This window comes from Thermobia domestica, chromosome 11, assembly GCF_964235325.1.
Source record: "Thermobia domestica chromosome 11, izTheDome1.hap1.1, whole genome shotgun sequence".
Classification (NCBI taxonomy): Eukaryota; Metazoa; Arthropoda; class Insecta; order Zygentoma; family Lepismatidae; genus Thermobia; species Thermobia domestica.
The window spans coordinates 226,116,877-226,133,414 of NC_137464.1; the positions used below are offsets into that span (position 1 = coordinate 226,116,877).

General features: G+C 37.0%; 1 protein-coding gene across 1 annotated transcript; it reads left to right on the forward strand.

Moving 5' to 3' along the window:
* The first annotated feature begins 229 nt into the window (after nt 1-229).
* On the forward strand, nt 230-16,538 carry LOC145665477 (uncharacterized). The gene is made up of 3 exons (XM_081732786.1): nt 230-235; nt 4,976-5,871; nt 16,299-16,538. Exons 1-3 carry the CDS (start codon nt 230-232, stop codon nt 16,462-16,464), a joined length of 1,068 nt encoding a protein of 355 aa, XP_081588912.1. The 3' UTR covers nt 16,465-16,538.

A 16,538-nucleotide genomic window follows, 5' to 3' on the forward strand; every position in this document is an offset into this window, starting at 1 on the left:
TAAAACCGCTGTACCCTCGGGGCTCTTGCGCTAACTGAATATGTCTATGTTTAAATAATGCATGTAGTTCTGCATGCATGTTCTCAAGTCAATAATTTTACAAATGGAATGTACTTGCATAGGAAATATACAGTATAAGCATATCATTATTTCATTAGAATGACATCAAAGCTAACAATTACTTACGATCATTTGCATTCAACTAAAATTGAACAGATTTGAAACAACAATGAAGGTAAGAATATTTCTATGAAAACATTGCTTATTGTCTTTCATAGACATTACGTTAGCGCAAGAGCCTGTACTTTTAAATAATCCAAGAGGCGATTAAAAATGATAAATCTCTTCGCCAAGGGATACAGAAAGATCTACCATCGCGTTTAGCTTAACCTCCACGTAACTTTGCCAATGTTGTAGCTGAACCAAACGAAATCATTTTCATATAGGCGCCACATCATGAAATGGTTGACATGGAACTGTACCAAAAGATGAGACTCTGGATGATAAGGCCTATTTGAAAATTAAAGAGGACCTGTGAAGGCGATTTGATGCCACTCTCTCTTCTCGTGATCCAAAGTATACTTCACCAACTGCTCTGGATTGACAAGGCATTGTTCTATTGAAGAAAAGATGGTCTGACGACAAGTAAATGAATCTGCAGATTACAGTTGCAATACAAAAATAGAAGAGTTTATTGGAAATCAACTTCATCCTCTCAGGAATGCTTCACCACTTACGGATTAGCTGTCAAATGCTCTCCTCTTAGAAATGCTCCACTACCAAAGGATGGACTCTCAAATGTTCTCCTCTCAGCTAGACAATGCTCCACCGTTGGAATTATCCTTTATAGATGCTCAGCAATTATGACAAAACAATTATTTCGATTTGCAACAAAATACGACTTCAGTGCTTTCAGAAGATTGTCATCTAACCATAAGATCATTTTAAATGGAAACCAACATGAAATCACTGCAGAGTTGAGTCTGATTTCCACCTTCTACGTGAAGACTACCAGACTCGTAAAGATCTCCAACTGTTAAAGGAATCTATCATTTCTCTTCAACTTGCATCATGTTTTCAGCTTCTGAAGTAAATTCAATTGCAGTTGTTGTGTTGGGAAAAGACAAACAAAATCGTTTGTGTTGTACCGGAAAACGTTGCTTCCTACAGACACTCTACAATCAACAATGACTTGTTCGGTACTGAAAAAATAGCGTTTGCTAGTTCTCATTAATGTTTTCATATATTGGCACCATTCACTCTTCCTTTGCAGTGACTTTTCCAAATGAATAACAGCAGCATATGGTCGTCAACATTCGCCGGTCAATTCTTCTGCAGAAGCATCTCTCCATTTCTATCTTTAAAGAGGAAATGCTGTAAATCTGCAGAGAATACTCAGAGACTGTGTTCAATCAAATGTCACAACAAGAGGAGTAGTGGAATGCCAGGCAAACTATATATAATTGAAAGTACTTTTTCCTCAAGCTCTTATAAGGATTTAGCAGACGATGAACAAATCACGAACTAACAATTACTAGCCTCAGTTAGTTTCTACAAAGTAAGATAATATCTAAGTGAGTAAAGTCATCTTTACAGATCTGTAAGAAGAGAATGCGTGTGGTAGTACATCAGCAGCTAAGTTGCATATACCATACCAACTGTTGTCTTTTGCTTGATTAGCATGTCTTGAAAAGTTGCCTTAGTATTCGTGTTACGTTTACTTCATCCCGCAAATGATAACATGAATTTCCTGTTTTTCATGCAAAGTCAATATGAAACCAGCAACAGCATATCTACCTACACTGAAGAATAGTTGAAGATGAATTTTGCAGCACATTCTCAGTGTTGTTCCAGCACTTCAGAATCTTAAGACAGATACAGATAGGAACTACTATACAGTTCAGAGGGGAAACCTAAGGCTTTTGGCAATCATCATTATCATCTCATGGCTGAAGCACGGAGAAAGATGGTCGTCGAAATATTTTGAAAGTATCAAGAAGCTTCTAAAAAGGCCGAAACACTTTGTAAATAACTATTGCAAAGTTGGAAAGGTACTTCAAAAAAAATATGGAGTCTTAGAATCAGAGTGAACGAATGACTTCCAGAGAGGATTTTAATGGTGGACAGCAAGTTCTTTCCAATTATTTGGTTTAAAAGTTACTAAAAGAGGAGACTATTGAACATTTTGAAACCAAATCTCAAAGAAACAAATGATTTTGCTATGAAATTAATTCAAGTTGAGAGTAATTATGATTATGGCATTGTTGTCAGAAGATGAGAACAAATCTGAGCTATAGAAAATGAAGCTTTTGGAGAAGGTTCATCTGTTGTTGAGGAGTGGTTTTCTGTTTCTCATCATTTTGTGACGTCTTCTGATATCGAATTGGGATTTATTACGCTTGAATGGATACGTACACCTACGTGCATTGGGTACTTTGTAAATAAGTGTAAATATGTATATATTTTATAATATTTGTAAATAGTTGTAAACATGTACATAGTCTATTGTAAATAATTGTAAAAGTGCACATAGCCTGTTGTAAATAATTGTAAAAATGCACATAGTCTATTGTAAATAATAATTGTAAAAATGCATTATGTTGTAAATAATTGCAAAAATGTACATAGTATACTGAATTGTATATAATAATCGTAAAAAGCTCACATTACTGTAACATATCAAACTGTATATATGTAAATATATGCATATACCTTTGTAAATACAAGAATAGTGCACATGAGATTTTAAGATGTATATATTGTCAATATACTGTATATAGTATAATATATGTATTAATACACGTGAAAATATTTCGATTATATGGATTTTTATTAGTTATATGCAAATGCAAAAATTTGTAAATCTAAAATCTTGAGCAATATTTTCCCACTTCTTGAACGTGAACAAAACCAAGGTAGTTGTACTTGAAAAGGGGTACAAACTGGCAAAATGAGAGAGATGATCATATCAGGGGCAGGATTTAGAAAGAGTTAAAACATTTAAGTATCTGGAGTAAACATGTTATATACACGTAATGGAACTTGGGTCGACCAGCAGAGAAGGGTGGCAGCTATCACAGAAAAAGCATAAATTGGCTGAAATTGGCCACGCGTACATTTCATACATTACTGCAGCTCATACTTCTGTATGGGTGTGAAATCTGAGACATAAATGGTGCTGATAACGTACTTAATAAAGCAGGAACGAAGTTCATAAAGAAAATACTAGGAGTACCACAGTCGACATAATAGCACGGCTCTACTCAAAACAGGGATTTTTCCCGTGAGTTCTGTCATAAAAATACGGGCACTAATGTATTGGCTGAAACTGTGTGGAACAGAAAACGGGAGGGAAATTTAGCAACGATGTCCTTGTTACCAAAGAGAGAAGAGAGAGAAGTAATAGGCAAATGGCTGATTTTGCGAGAAGTACTAGAATACAAAATTGTAGAGTATAATTTTCTCTTTTTAAGGGAAAAGAGATGATCAAAATCCGTCCATAAATAGCCGAGTTATGAACGTTTAAAGGTCATGCTCCGCCATCTTGAATCCAATATGGAGACTAAATGACCACGAACCAGATCACGTGACCAAAAGAAATTTACTCTATTTTAAGTGGGTAATAACACCCAGCAATCAAAACGAGGGCACATAAAACTGCACAAGTGACATGGGGTAGCGCCCGCCCACGCACTAGCAAATTTGATTTCCTCAGTAAAATCTCACTCAAAATTTTACTAGATAATAATACACAGCATACAGAATTCAAATTAACGGGCGAATAAGAGGAAAATTAGGTCTAATACTTCTTGTGAAAATGTATTCCTTTCTGACTCGTATGACGAAACAAACATCTCTATCACAGAAATGTATTCCCCGTCAGCATCAACCCTAGCAGGAGAGTTAGTAGACCCTACGTAGGCAGTTGGTCGGCATGGGCATGGTAGAAATTCGGAAATGTAAACACAAAGTAGAAAATTACGTTGGACCAATGTAGTTTCAAGTGTATGTTGGCTAACCAACGATTTCCCGTCATTTATCGAACAGTTCCGATCTCACACTCATAATTGGAATTTTACTTCTTCTATAAAGGCTATGTTGGTAATTGCGTTGGTTAACAAATACTCGACAAACAACCAATCACAACGTGGGACCATCGTTGGTTAACAAATACTCGGCAAAGCGGCCAATCACACTGTAGGGCCATCGTTGGTTAACAAATACTCGGCAAAGCGGCCAATCACAACATATGGCAATTGTTGATTAACAAATATTCGGCAAAGCGGCCAATCACAACGTGGGACCATCGTTGGTTAACAAATACTTCTGCAAAGTGGTCTATCACAACGTAGGGCTATCGTTGGTTAGCAAATACTCGGCAAAGCGGCCAATCACAATGTAGGGCCATCGTTGGTTAACAAATACTCGGCAAAGCGGCCAATCACAACATATGGCCATTGTTGATTAACAAATATTCGGCAAAGCGACCATTCACAATGTGGGCCCATCGTTGGTTAACACACGCTCGGCAAAGCGGCCAATCACAACATATGGCCATTGTTGATTAACAAATATTCGGCAAAGCGGCCAATCACAACTTAGGCCACCGTTGGATAGGCTACCGTTTCCCACTCCTGGACTACAGTCTGTGCTGTTAAAGAATAGTAGTTTCAGATAATGGTATTTTATAAAAAAAATTCAACCATATTTCTAGGCAAAACAATATATACTGTATTTATTTTTCATTCTGTGCCTTTTACGATCTGTGAATAATATTGGTGTTATACGGATAACAAAAAGTGTTTGAAGTTCATTCTTGAGAAGTACATTTTCCCTCTCTCCATTATCTTGAAGTATAATTCGAACGCTGTACGTATGTTGACTATATATATATATATATATATATATATATATATATATATATATATATATCGCACATTTTCAAATGAAACTATTTATGTTTCCTTTATTGCAGGTCTCCTTGACATTACAAACACTTTTACTGTTTTACCTTATAAACTATTCCGAAGGAGTGTACAACATTACGCAAGCCAAAGCAAGATTATTGTCATCTTTCGTAAGTGAACCAGAGAAAAACTCGCCGCATTATGGATGGAAAAGTCCACCGTCTGATCGTGAAGACTCAACAGGATTTGGCAGTTACCCTTACTCAATGAGTGGCGATTACAACGACGCAGACAGTGATTTTAGTGATTCGTACGTACCAGCCAGCAACTCTCGACTTAGTTATGGATACAAACCCTCTGGATACGGCTCCTCCGGGTGGTCAAGTTACGAAGGAGGAGCTGAACATTATGGTGGTGATCATCCACATGTGATAGCCTACCCTCCACAACCGCACCACCACGGGTTCCACGAGAAAGAACTCGGACTTTTAGCATTGTTCAAGCTTTTTCTTGCTAAATTCAAAGCAGTAGGACTCTTCAAAATATTTCTAGCGCTTCTCGCAAAAATACCATTTCTCATCATAAAGTTTGGACTCAAAGCTTTGTTCGTTCTCAAAGTGCTGAAATTGTTGAAGGCTATCAAAGTGCTTTCGTTGATTCCTCTTCTTTTTCCTTTACTCTTCATCCCTCTCTTATTCCTTCCGCTCCTGTTTCTTTTATTCATTCCATTTCTACTCCCACTTTTACTTCCTCTTCTTCTACTGTTACCAGTTCCAGTTGTGGGTCAAAACCCTAATCAAAGCACAGAAAGGAGTTCAACCTGGGAAAATGAAGCTGTTCGGAGGGCAAGTAACATTATAAGACTCACGAAGCAAGTACTCGAAGCGGAGCAATGCATGCAGAGACTAGCTTGCAAGTTGGGAGTCTCCAACAGAAATTCTCAACAGGGACATCTGGTGGTTTGGTAAGATTTAAATTTTATTATTACTATTATTACTATTATTACTGTTTTTGCTAGTAATCGGCTCAGTATACTGCATGTACTTTAAGCTTTAAATGTGCTTAGTTTATGTTTAAAACAGAAAAGGCTCTCGGGATTCGTAGGGTCAAACTTTGTTTTAGTACACATTCAAAAAAAAAAAAAAAAAAAAACAGAAATTGTTTGGATCTAACTTATGAAAACCCATTTGTTTGACTTTGTGTTTGTAAGAGTATAAATTGAAAAAAAAAAATGAAAATATAAAATCTTTCAGTTTAACGTCTCAGGATTATGGCTGTTAGGCTAAAGGAAGATGGATGATTAAGACAAGTAAATGATGATTAAGACAAGTGAATGATGACTAAGACAAGTGAATGATGATTAAGACAAGTGAATGATGAATAAGACAAGTGAATGATGATTCAGACAAGTGAATAATTAAGACAAGTGAATGATGATTAAGACAAGTGAATGATTAAGGCAAGTGAATGATGATTAAGACAAGTGAATGATGAATAAGACAAGTGAATGATGATTCAGACAAGTGAATGATTAAGGCAAGTGAATGATGATTACGACAAGTGAATGATTAAGACAAGTGAATGTTGAATAAGACAAGTGAATGATGAATAAGACAAGTGAATGATTATGACAAGTGAATGATGATTAAGACAAGTGAATGATTAAGGCAAGTGAATGATGATTAAGACAAGTGAATGATTAAGACAAGTGATGGATGAATAAGACAAGTGAATGATGATTAAGACAAGTGAATGATGATTAAGACAAGTGAATGATTAAGACAAGTGAATGATGAATAAGACAAGTGAATGATGATTCAGACAAGTGAATGATTAAGACAAGTGAATGATGATTAAGACAAGTGAATGATGATTAAGACAAGTGAATGATGAATAAGACAAGTGAATGATGAATAAGACAAGTGAATGATGATTCAGACAAGTGAATGATTAAGACAAGTGAATGATGATTAAGACAAGTAAGTGATTAAGACAAGTGAATGATGATTAAGACAAGTGAATGATGAATAAGACAAGTGAATGATGATTCAGACAGGTGAATGATTAAGACAAGTGAATGATGATTAAGACAAGTGAATGATTAAGGCAACTGAATGATGATGGAAGAGCTGGTGGAATAAGAATATGGGGGTAAATGGGAGTACTCCGAAGAAACCCGGGAACACAATGTTGTCTATCACAACTTACTTGGCCGGGGACCGAACTAGGGACCCCCACGCACCAGAGGTAAGAGCTCTACCACTGAGTCACCGTTCCCCTAAATTGAAAAAAGAAGATAAAAATAAGACTATGATAAGACACTGTTACGCAACATCTTTAATAATAAATTTGCAACTGTGTTAGACGAGTATAAGTAACAAAGTAGATGATTATTTTAGTTGTTTTCCTTATTTTAATGTGTTAACATGGTTCATTTAAAAAAAAAAAAATCATTTTCTAATATAAACACTTTTCATTTGTCGTTAAGTATTAAATGGGTTTAATCAACATATAACAGACGAACTCAATTTGGGGGCAACTACTGCCGCCTTTTTTCGTGGCTACATCCCTGATTTTATCGTAACAGAAGACTTTGTCCTTTGTTTAAGTAAGTAAAACAGAAAACACAATTTATTATACAGTCACCAGCAAAAAATATACACCACTGGGTGCTATAATTCCCTTACTTGAAGTCAAGTACATTTGAATCTTTCAAACACCTAGACCGATATGCAACCCACATACGAGTTGGAAAATAGTTGAAATAAATTTAAAATATTAAATTTGGAACAATTGAAGGAAATAAGTTTGTAAATCTTTGTTTCTGTTCGTTGGCCTACTTCAATTCACATCCATTCTCGTCTTGGAGCATATGTTTCCTCCTTCAAAGGAAATCTTGCTTGTCACACTGAGTATGAATTGAAATTCAAATTGAATCATGGTAAAAGTTTGGACCTGGCAGGATTTGAGTCCAGCTCTCCTGGATGGCAATTCAATGGAGTAACTACTTACCTTCGACAATCAGGTAATTGATGGTGCACAAAAACTGTTATCTAAAGTTTATTCAAGGAACGTTCAGTACCTCATGTAAACAAATACACGTGGTGATTGTTTGATTTTATTGGTTAGAGAGCCTTAGAACACCCATGCGGCAGAAGAAAATAGTCCTTGCTTATAAGGCTCATTACCAGAATTCCTTAGAATTAGACAACAGAAACAACACTTTATCTAAGAACTAAATTGAATTAATGCAATAAAAGAGAATACGCATGCATTGAAAGTAGTTTTAACCCAACTTTAGCGCGAATCAGAGTTAACAATATGGTCACATGCGGGGAATAAGTAAAACATCGACAGGGTACAAACACGTGCTTCTCAAAAGAAGCGCTGACTGATAGCCAATCATCCGATGACTGGCGGAATAATACAATTCTGCAATGTTTACATCAGGATCAGAAGGTTCGTTGAATGAACTTTAGTTGAAAGCTTTCATATAAGAAGACACGAGATACTGAGAGCCGTACGAAGAGATATTTCTTAGATGAGTAGCTCAATGGGCTGCTCATCATTTCCACTTTCAACTCAGACTACATAGACCTTCCTCACTGAAGAAAATATGTCGAAACGTTCTTCAAAATGAGGCTGCCTCACCGGTTTTAAACTTGGTTCTATTTTACCTTACAATGCTTCTTCAGCCTATTTTCTACTTCGGAAAGAGAAAAGATGGTAAACAATATATTTTTATTAAATTTGTTGAATGGTCCGGGAATATCTGTTAATTAGGTTTCGGGATATTTGGAGGTAAAATATAGAACCCTAATGTATATCTTCAATAACTAGTATGATGAAATGATGAAGAATGGTAAAGCCTCAGGACTGTTTAATATCCATTTTGAAGCATGGAAAAGTCTGGGTAAGAAAGGAGTGCAATACTTTTAATAGGATATTGAAAACTGGAAATATGGCAAAACAATGAAGCAGCCAGTTGTACAGGTGAATAAAAACAAAGAAGATATACAAGAATGTGACAACTACAGATTAAGACCCATGCAATGAAGCTCTGAGAGAGAGTGATAGAAGTAAGATTAAGGGAAGATCGAAAAAAAAAATAGAAAACCAATTTGATTTCATGCCTGGCGGTCGACAATGGATGCAAGATTTGTACTTAATATTAATGGAAAAGTACAGAGAATAACGGAAGGACTCCACTAAAGAAAAACTATGTTCCGAACATACATACCTGTTAAATTCAGGATATATATGAAGGATGTAGGACAGGAGTGAAGGATGCATCTGGAACAAGAGAAGTGTTCAAAGTTAAAGTGGGACTTCATAAGGGTCCTAATCGTAGTCGATATCATTGTGGTGGACGAGCTTAAGGACGTCCAAGAGTTGGCACCACGCTGTTTGCGGATAATTTCGTGCTAGTGAGTGAGATCAAGGTAGCACTGCATGGGAAATTAAATATGTGGAGAGGAGCATTGGAGAGCAAAGGGCTTAGAATTAGTAAAACCAAGACAGAATATCTGCATCATTGTTCATTCAGGAAAAATGAAATCAAAAATACAATACAAGTGGATGAAAAGAAGAGGAAATTACATTAGTTACTTGGGATCAAAACTAGAGGAAAATGCAGGAATAGTGGTAGATATAAACGGAAAAATCATCAGTAATTGGACAAATTAGAGAGAAGTCGCATGAGTCTTACATACCGTAGTGTACCAACATGCATTAAAGGAAAATTTTGCAAAAAACAATAGTGAGACCTTAGCATATTATACGGAATGGAATGCTGACCGATGAAGAGCAAATAAAGAAGTTACACGTGACTGACATGAAGATATTGCGATGGAAACATGGAGTGACGCGGAAGGGGAAAAATTAGGAATGAAGTGATCCGAGCAACAGTAAAGGTGAGGCCAGTAGTGAAGAAGCTGCGAGAGTAGATTTCCATGGTTGGGATATGTAAAAAGACCATTTTGGAAAATGTAGCTCACCGAATGGAAAACGAGTGCGAGGCAGACTAAAAAAGAAGTGGCTTGATTGTGTAAAGGAAGATGTGGCGCAGGTGTAGTGCCTCAGAGGATATAACACAAGAAAGGTGAACTGTAGCGATCCGTAAAACCGACTCCAGCTAACTGGAGAAAGGCGTTTGGAACAAGAAGATTGAAATGGAAATCAATTATTAAAATGTTTTCAAATTTATATGTTTTCTCTCTTATGTAACTTAATATAGACGTGAACCATAGTAACCTATACATTGTTGAAGTCAGTAAAAAAAAAAGGGGAGGGACATTTTTTTGATCACACATGTAGATAGCGCCAGCTATGTATAAATTACAGTTTTTTCTTTGCGATTTATTAGCCACCCTCTTCACCTATATTGAAGAACCTCCTTTTCAGAGCTGTCACTTCTTATTCTTCCTCTGTGTACTTTATTTCAGCTCAATCAGCACATACTTTTTCCTAGAGCCAAGTAGAATGGTTAGTCAACATTCCCTAGGAAGATTCTCCCTGTAGTCAAAGCAAATACAGATAGCGTTAATGAACTATACCGACAAACTTTAAATGGTGATTCTTCAAATTAAAATAAGAAAAAAAGTTTATATGGATCTGTGGGAACATAGTTTGAGTCCAAAATAGTGGAAAAGCTAAATTTCAATACTACGCTATTTTGAATTTGAGAAACCGCGGAGTGGCGGTCGATATCAGCGTAAAGGAAGTTATGCAGACGCAATCCAAAAGAGCATATTTCATAAATGTGTAACGAAATGTTCCGGTGTTTATTTTATTTTCCCTTGGAAGGGAAGAAAAAAAGACGGAAGGATAAAAAGAGTGTGGGGTTGCAGTTGTCAAAACAAGATGGCCATATCTTCAAATCCTTTACGATTAGAGACATTATAAAAATTTGAAACTTGTATATATATTGGCGGATCCAAGAGGTGCTGTAGGCCCCCCCTTGACGCTCAGGTATACATTGGATAAAATGGGCTTCAATCCTGCTTTACACTGCATAAAACGGCGAAGTATGGTTTAGCCCCTCCCTTGATCATATCCTGGATCGCCACTATATATATATATATATATATATATATATATATATATATATATATATATATATATATATATATATTGTGGCAGTATCCGTTTTAAATTAAAATATCATGTATAATAATTTTATTTTATCGATCAATGTTTATTTATTTTGCGAATATCGCGTTTCTATAAAATAATAAGGTGACGGTAAATAACAGTTAAGAGTTGAGATTAATGCAAGCTGAGGCAAATATGTTATTTAATGGCCAGCAAAATTATGTAAATAAAATGTTCTATTGAGAGTCTGCGAATGCAGGAAGACAATGCATGTAATGCGTCAATTCCTACATTGATTAAATTCTGTAAGTTACGAAAAGAAATTGTAAGCTTTTGTGAACATTTCACACATTCACGGATATGAGGAAATTGCTTAGAATCGGGAAATCGGAGTGTGTCGAGAGTTGCAGTTTTTGAGTCTTGACACAAGGAAAGAATTTGTTTTTCCAAGTGAAAGGAGGTCACACGTGCCGACCAGCAGACGACAGGAGAGAATTCTAGAAGGACCAAGTCGAACAAAACCAAGAGACGGGAGGTCTTCAAAAAGAGTGAGATCAGTCGGATGAGTCAGATCAATCAATCGGAGACAGTCATCGGACAGTCAACCGACAGTCAACCTAGTATTCGATCGTGTGAACACTTTAAGTTCCATCAAAGAACAGTCATCGTGATCTGAATGGAAGCTTCAGGTTATTGAGAAGTTCTAATATCCTATCTACGGAGATCGTCGATTCGTTTATAGCATTTGGGAGTAAGCCAGACTCAAAGCTCATCAACAGTACCCGTCCATAGGAAGTATCAACTTGGCGATACTGGATTCAACACCTAGGTCATCAGCGAGCGTCAACTGGAAGAGATAAGGTATGTGTTTCTCCTATTCAGGTCTCAAAGGCTCAATGCTCGATAGGCGATACTCGACTGGCAAAGTTTCCGAATATCCGTAATCATATCACAACACTTACATTCATCACCTTTTATCAGAGAGAAATATAATTGTTATTGAATTATTGAAGTCAATGTTTTATTACTAGAATTCAATCCCCGATTGGTATGTGTCAACTTAGTAAACCTCTCGCATGTATATATGAGAACTTGCCCACTCGTTCTAGATGGTGAGTGGAAGGCGCTCAGCATCATTTAATTTGCATCCCCAAATTAGGCACGTAGTGAGCTGGGTTGTCAATATATATATATATATATATATATATATATATATATATATATATATATACTCCTTATTGAACGCGTTGCCCATACGAAGCACGGAAGTAAAGGCTGAAACATGAGGTGCGAGACCGTGACTAAGCAAATAAAGGGGTCTGGGGGTGAAGACCCCAGCCAGCCGAAGGCTAGTCTCAACGTATGAGTCTCAATATGACTCACTGATTTCTCGATCAACGCCCAGGCTAAACCGCTTAAGCTAGAAATTTGAAATTTGGACAGGGCATAGGACTTGTGATGTAAGGTTCTATTAGGAAAGGATTTTTTTAGAAATTCAGCGGGGAACGGAGAAGAAGAAAAAATGAAATGAAATATTTGAGTTTTACGTCCCACGGTTATGCCGGTTAGGCTAAAGGAGACGGTGATTATGGGAAATGAATGAAATGGTGGAATGAAGTGGGAGGAAACGGGAGAACCCCGAGAAAACCCACGCACACGGCGTTTGTCCATCACCAAGTTCACTTGGCGGGAGCAGAGTTTGAACCCGGAACCCCACGCACCGGAGGTGAACGCTCTACCACTGAGCCACCGCAGCAATTTTGATGTTTCCACTAGTTTGTGTGCGTATGCACTATCTGTATAAACAAAAAAAAACTAGTTGCTGTTTACTTGATTTCATCTTTGCAAATATACTAAGTCACTAGTAACAATGTTCTTTTTATTATTAAAAATACGTAATAGACCGGGAAGTGTTTAATCTATGCCATTTGTTGCTACATGAAATGTTAACAGCCAAGTATAAATGACCTTGACCTACATAAAATAGTGTCACAATCCGTAGTAATTCGAACGGGAATGAGGTGAATTTTCGTCAGGAAAAAACAAAAATCCTCGGGGTAATAAAATCTGAATATGTTGAATATATCGAAACAAGAATATTTACAGAAAATGCTCCCAGAAAGGTTCGTTTAACCAGATGAAAATGTCTGAATTATCTACTTGTAACAAATTAACAGTTAGTTTCACTAATGATCGTCATAGTCTATGATTAAATATTACATTGCTTGATATAAAAATGTAGCTCCAAGTCGTTAGATTGATCCCACGTTTGCAGAATTTATAGAATAGAAGAACCGTAAGATGACTAACAGTGTACCTCCAAGTCACATCATGTGCGCTGGCCATTCCCCCTGGAAATAGCAACAGAGGGCAGGCTAGAGCCTGTCTATTCCACCTGTGCCCTCTGAAACTATGCGAACTATACTTCGGCCTCACTCCCGCCACCCTCTAGCTGATGAAACCCTCCCTTTGGTTAGGAAAAAAGAAGTGAATGACCTCAGCTGTATTGCCAATTTGTTATTCAGTCGTTTGGTCTTGACGAGTGAAGATCGTAGGCTACTTAGAATGGCTAATACGACAGACAACAGCGAAGCCCGTAAAATAATTTATTGCGACAACGCTTCCGCATCCAACAATTGAAAGATCTCGGCTGCAGCAACTTGTCCCTTCTCTTCCGATAGAGATACGGGAAAACACATGACAGCAGCGCCAGCAATAGCACAGTTGAAATAGAACGGCTCTAGAGAGAGTTTATAGAGGCCGATAAGAGTGTGACGTGTGTTCGTAGGTCAAACAATGAATCTGAATACTGTCAGAATTTGATGATAACTATAGCAGGTGTCCGTCTTTGATTGCAGAACAATTGTGACATATCGCGACCGTGGATTATGATGATACTTGGTGCTAGCCATAGTGATGCGAATATGGAACCGATGGATTCAAGACGATAATATTCAACGACGTGCAGGATCTCAATTATCGCATCATACCACGGACCAAGAGGACAAATCTATTTTTGTGCATAGCTATGACGAATCTCAAACACATGCACACGTATCCGGTTTCTTGCACAGCCACCAGTGTCCCCAAGAACAGTTCGATGTCATCTGGCGAGGTGGGGCATATTTGCATAATGACCATTGCTGCAGTTCCCTTCAACTGCATAGTTCTGAGCATGTGTAGTTGCAATGGTGCTGCAAACGTCATGAATGGAGAGCTGAGTAGCATGATATCTGTGTCAGGCGGTACCGTGGTAACAAACTGGGCAGCACTTGCATTCTGCTTCGCTACTCAGGTCCCATACCTTGAGTTACGGTATAGGATACCATCAGATTGTGTGTCCGCTTGCGTCTAACACATACTGAAGGGTCTTCGGCCTGTTTGTGATCGCTTTACTGTAGGTTCTGTACTAAGCCACTTTTCAACAGAATTACGCGCGACTGCATGTGATACACAACGTCCTACATGTCCTGGATGGATACGACGCTCCACTGCTTCTTCGCTCACGAGTTCACTTGGCTTCTCGCTGACTGAACATGTTTGGTCCATGATAGCACACCTTGTACACCAATAACTATCTTTCTGGCTATTGTAGCAAAGCTGTGGCAACGTGTACAGACGCATACATGCTATACCTCGCAAGGATATCATCTCACTTCTATGTCTTGTCATGTCCCAGTCAATCTGGACGTCAGTGGAACGGTTTGCTTCACATCCACATTATTTTACTTTCCTCTGGGCGTATCAAATGTCGCTTATGCTTTCGAGCTCAAAATTCTATTCGTATAAACTGCTGGAGAACATTGACATACATTAAATTTACATTTTTACCAATTGAATACTGTTTCAATATTAATCAGAAAAGTGAAATTATTTAAAGGAAAACTCAACAAGTTTCTGACAAGCCTTTGATAAACTTAACGGAACACCTAGCGAGGTTAATGAACTGTAATATTGTTCGATAGTAGTATTGCATTACAGGAATTATTAGGATGTATTACAAAGTTACAATTTAAAAGATGGTCATAGCTCCATTACATAGTATACTATCTAATACAGATAAGATATCTGAGGTAGATTCCCTGCGGGAGCTCATATAGTTTGAATCTTACGTTAAGCTGCTACGGACTGAAAAGGATATATCAGGGGTTTTCAAACTATGCGGTGCGCCTCCCTGGGTAGGTGAGAGGGCTTGTAAAAAAAAGATCCTACAAAGGGACATATTTATAATGCAACACGCATACTTAAGTCTGCGCCCATCTTCTTTAGTAATACATACCGGACTAAGCTTTGTTCCACATACTATCAGGGATGACCCTTTTACTTTTGTTTTAAACGTGTATAATGCTTGTTAGATGGCCACTAACGATCTTCTACCTTATCTCTACAGAATAATGTCTTCTTAAATGTCTCTGGAATTTCGCCCGACGCAATGAGAGCTGAATTTTTCTTTCTCTTAATTTTCTTTTATTGTTTTTGGGACGATTCTTTATCTTTTCTAAAGTACTAAAACCATTCACAAATGGTCTTATTTGTTTTATTTTCATTGATCGAAGCCGTCTTGCCATTTCAAAATGTGTGCCGAGATTTAATAAATTGTGTGACTCAAAACAAGCTCATACATCCCATTGACTTTGCTCAACATTTAAATGTGCTGGTTTTTATTATTTAAATTCCCTCTCTGCTCGTGTTTTTCAATTTTAACATAAATATTTGACTTACCACAATTTATAATTATTAATAACATTAAAAAGTGTACATTGTAGTGTTAACAAGAAATTTCCATTAGTGATTAAAAAATGAAACATAGTTTTAGTCTTTCTTTTAGGGACACGTGTATTTATGTTGTTTACACGTTTTCTTTATGACAGGGGAGGCGCGTTCAAATTTTGGTGGTCAAGGGGAACCTCAAATGCAAGACATTTGAAAACCCCTGAGATATATAGTTAGCACAGGAGACCCGGTTCGACTCCTTGTAAGAGTTCGTGTATTTCACATCCTACGTTAAATTGTATGCTTAATCGTATAACTAATCTCGTATAGTTTCGGGGCTGGAAAGGGACGTTAATTCCAAATCAGCCAACTGTTCTGACAATTCTTTTAGTATCGCTACTATACGAATTGTAACGGCAAATTAAAAATAAATTACTCATATGACAACGTTCCAGGATATAAAATGGAAAAGCTCAACATTATTTTGTCTTATGTACGAGAGTGTATTGCATAAAATTTTATCTTATAAATTGCTTTAGAAACGAGCAAAGTTTACGAGCTAATCTAAATTTCTTCTATTTCCAGGACTTTGGATAAACTAAAGTATTTAATGCCATGGAAGAACCAATCACAGATGACTTCCTATATAGAATCATATAAAACAGGAAACACAATGAAGACAGGAATAAATTATTGTACGAAGAGATACAAATGTGATTTGTCATATGCTTTGATGAAGAAGTATGTTTGAAAGATATTGTACTTCAAGAGTAATTAGTGTGTTTATATTTGTACCTATTTATTTATGTATAAAAAGCTAATGTG